A 1,740-nucleotide genomic window follows, 5' to 3' on the forward strand; every position below is an offset into this window, starting at 1 on the left:
AACCAGTCCAAGATTCGCGTGTTATTACCAAGGGTGGATGGTCTTTTGCCTTTGTGCCTCCAAATCACCTTCTGAGGAAGTTCTGCAAAAGCAGCAGCAATGTCTTCAGTGATGTCCTCTGGAAGTTTTTCCACTATAGATCCCAGTGTCATCACAATGACACCATGTTCACCTGAGCTCTGCACAAAGTCCTCTAGCTCTTTAGACAGGGGCTTGGAGGGTTTGCACTGAAATCCTGACATGTAGACAACGTTTGGCATTGTGGGTCGAGGGAACTCAAAGGTGAAATCGTTTCTCATCAGCCAGATGTCTGCTGACTGAAACAGCTCCATGTAATGTACATCACTGCCAAAATGACGATGGACAAATGGTTTGCAGTTTGGTTCTATGACGTACCAAGTATGTAAAGTTAAGAAGAAAAAGTAGAGCACATTCTTGACACGCTGAATGAAAGTCATCTTGTCAGTCAGCTCTGACCTTGGTGTAGGTATGTAAGAGAGTGGAGAAGGTGCAATTGCAAAATGGCCTTCACCCTGAATAGTCCATCGGACATTAAAGACAAGTGGAAGATGCAGACGGTGAGCCATAAAAACACCTGCACCTGTCCAAGGATCAGTCAGAACCAAATCATATTTGGCATCATGGAGGCTCTGCATCAGCTTGGTATCCTCAAACATGCATTCCACCATCTCAAGCACTTTCTTATTCATTTCATAAAACTCTTTCACTAAATCATATTCCATTGATAAACGTGTCCAAAGTGAAGCACCTTGTCGACGCATGATTAGTGTTTTCATAACAAATCCCCCAAAGCGCTCTTCATCAAATCCGGCTGAGGAATTTATAGTGATGGTCTTGTAGTGAGGGGACTCTGACTTGATGTACCAGGTGTCGTTTGGCCGCACCACTGTGACTTCATGACCTCTGGAGTGAAGCTCTGCGATGATGATATTCATGTTGATCCAGTGACTTCCATCCACAGGGAACACCAAGACTTTCCCTCCATTTACCAACAATGTAGAGCATAGCAGCACTGCAAGTGCCAGCAAGCTTGGATGGCACATCTCTGAAAGAGTCAGACAAAGATGTCAGGATGTTAGATCATCTCTTATGAGGAGATGGAGTTTGAGTTTAAGAGTTTGAATCACCCTAATAAATAAGGAGAAATACCTGAGATAAAGTTTAAGTTGAGAAAATATGGACTGGCCAATATTTAAACTTGACCACTGGATGTCAGACATATTTGCCAGCTCTGCTTTGGTTTTGGCTTAGATAAGATAAAAACGTAAATTTAAAGGTTAAGATAAAGATGTGAATGATTATCTTAAAGTCATGAGCCTCTTACTCACAGCAGTGAGCATCTCGTACAGTTGACCTCATTAGTGATAAGTTAGTGACTTTGCTGCTAAATTTTCATACCTTTTTAACATCGCAGTCACAAAAAGCAAAATAAGAAATAAGAAACTAAGGTGAAACTCTAAACACTATGAGATTGTCCTTCAAGTATGGGCTCAAAATGTGGTCATAAATATTTTGTACTTGTAAAAAAGATTTGTATGTGTAAAAAAGATTTGTGTATGTGTAAAAAAGATTTGTGTGTGTGTAAAAAAGATTTGTGCGTGCGTAAAAAAGATTTGTGTGTGTGTAAAAAAGATTTGTATGTGTAAAAAAGATTTGTATGTGTAAAAAAGATTTGTGTGCGTAAAAAAGATTTGTATGTGTAAAAAAGATTTGTGTGTG

The 1,740-nt window shown here is 39.8% G+C and overlaps 2 protein-coding genes across 3 annotated transcripts in view; one reads left to right on the forward strand and one right to left on the reverse strand.

Annotated features, from left to right (window-relative positions):
- The window catches only part of sh2d3cb (SH2 domain containing 3Cb), a 57,835-nt gene that overhangs the window by 23,198 nt on the left and 32,897 nt on the right, over positions 1 to 1,740 (forward strand). The gene's annotated exons all lie outside the window — the stretch shown is intronic.
- The window catches only part of LOC102208235 (UDP-glucuronosyltransferase 2A2-like), a 5,761-nt gene that overhangs the window by 1,259 nt on the left and 2,762 nt on the right, over positions 1 to 1,740 (reverse strand). The window contains exon 2 of the mRNA XM_013910188.1: positions 4 to 1,066. Within this exon, the coding sequence (XP_013765642.1) occupies positions 4 to 1,064 (1,061 nt within the window). The 5' untranslated portion in view covers positions 1,065 to 1,066. The remainder of the gene's footprint in view (positions 1 to 3; positions 1,067 to 1,740) is intronic.

This window comes from Pundamilia nyererei, unplaced genomic scaffold, assembly GCF_000239375.1.
Source record: "Pundamilia nyererei isolate P.nyererei 1_Seehausen unplaced genomic scaffold, PunNye1.0 scaffold00038, whole genome shotgun sequence".
Classification (NCBI taxonomy): Eukaryota; Metazoa; Chordata; class Actinopteri; order Cichliformes; family Cichlidae; genus Pundamilia; species Pundamilia nyererei.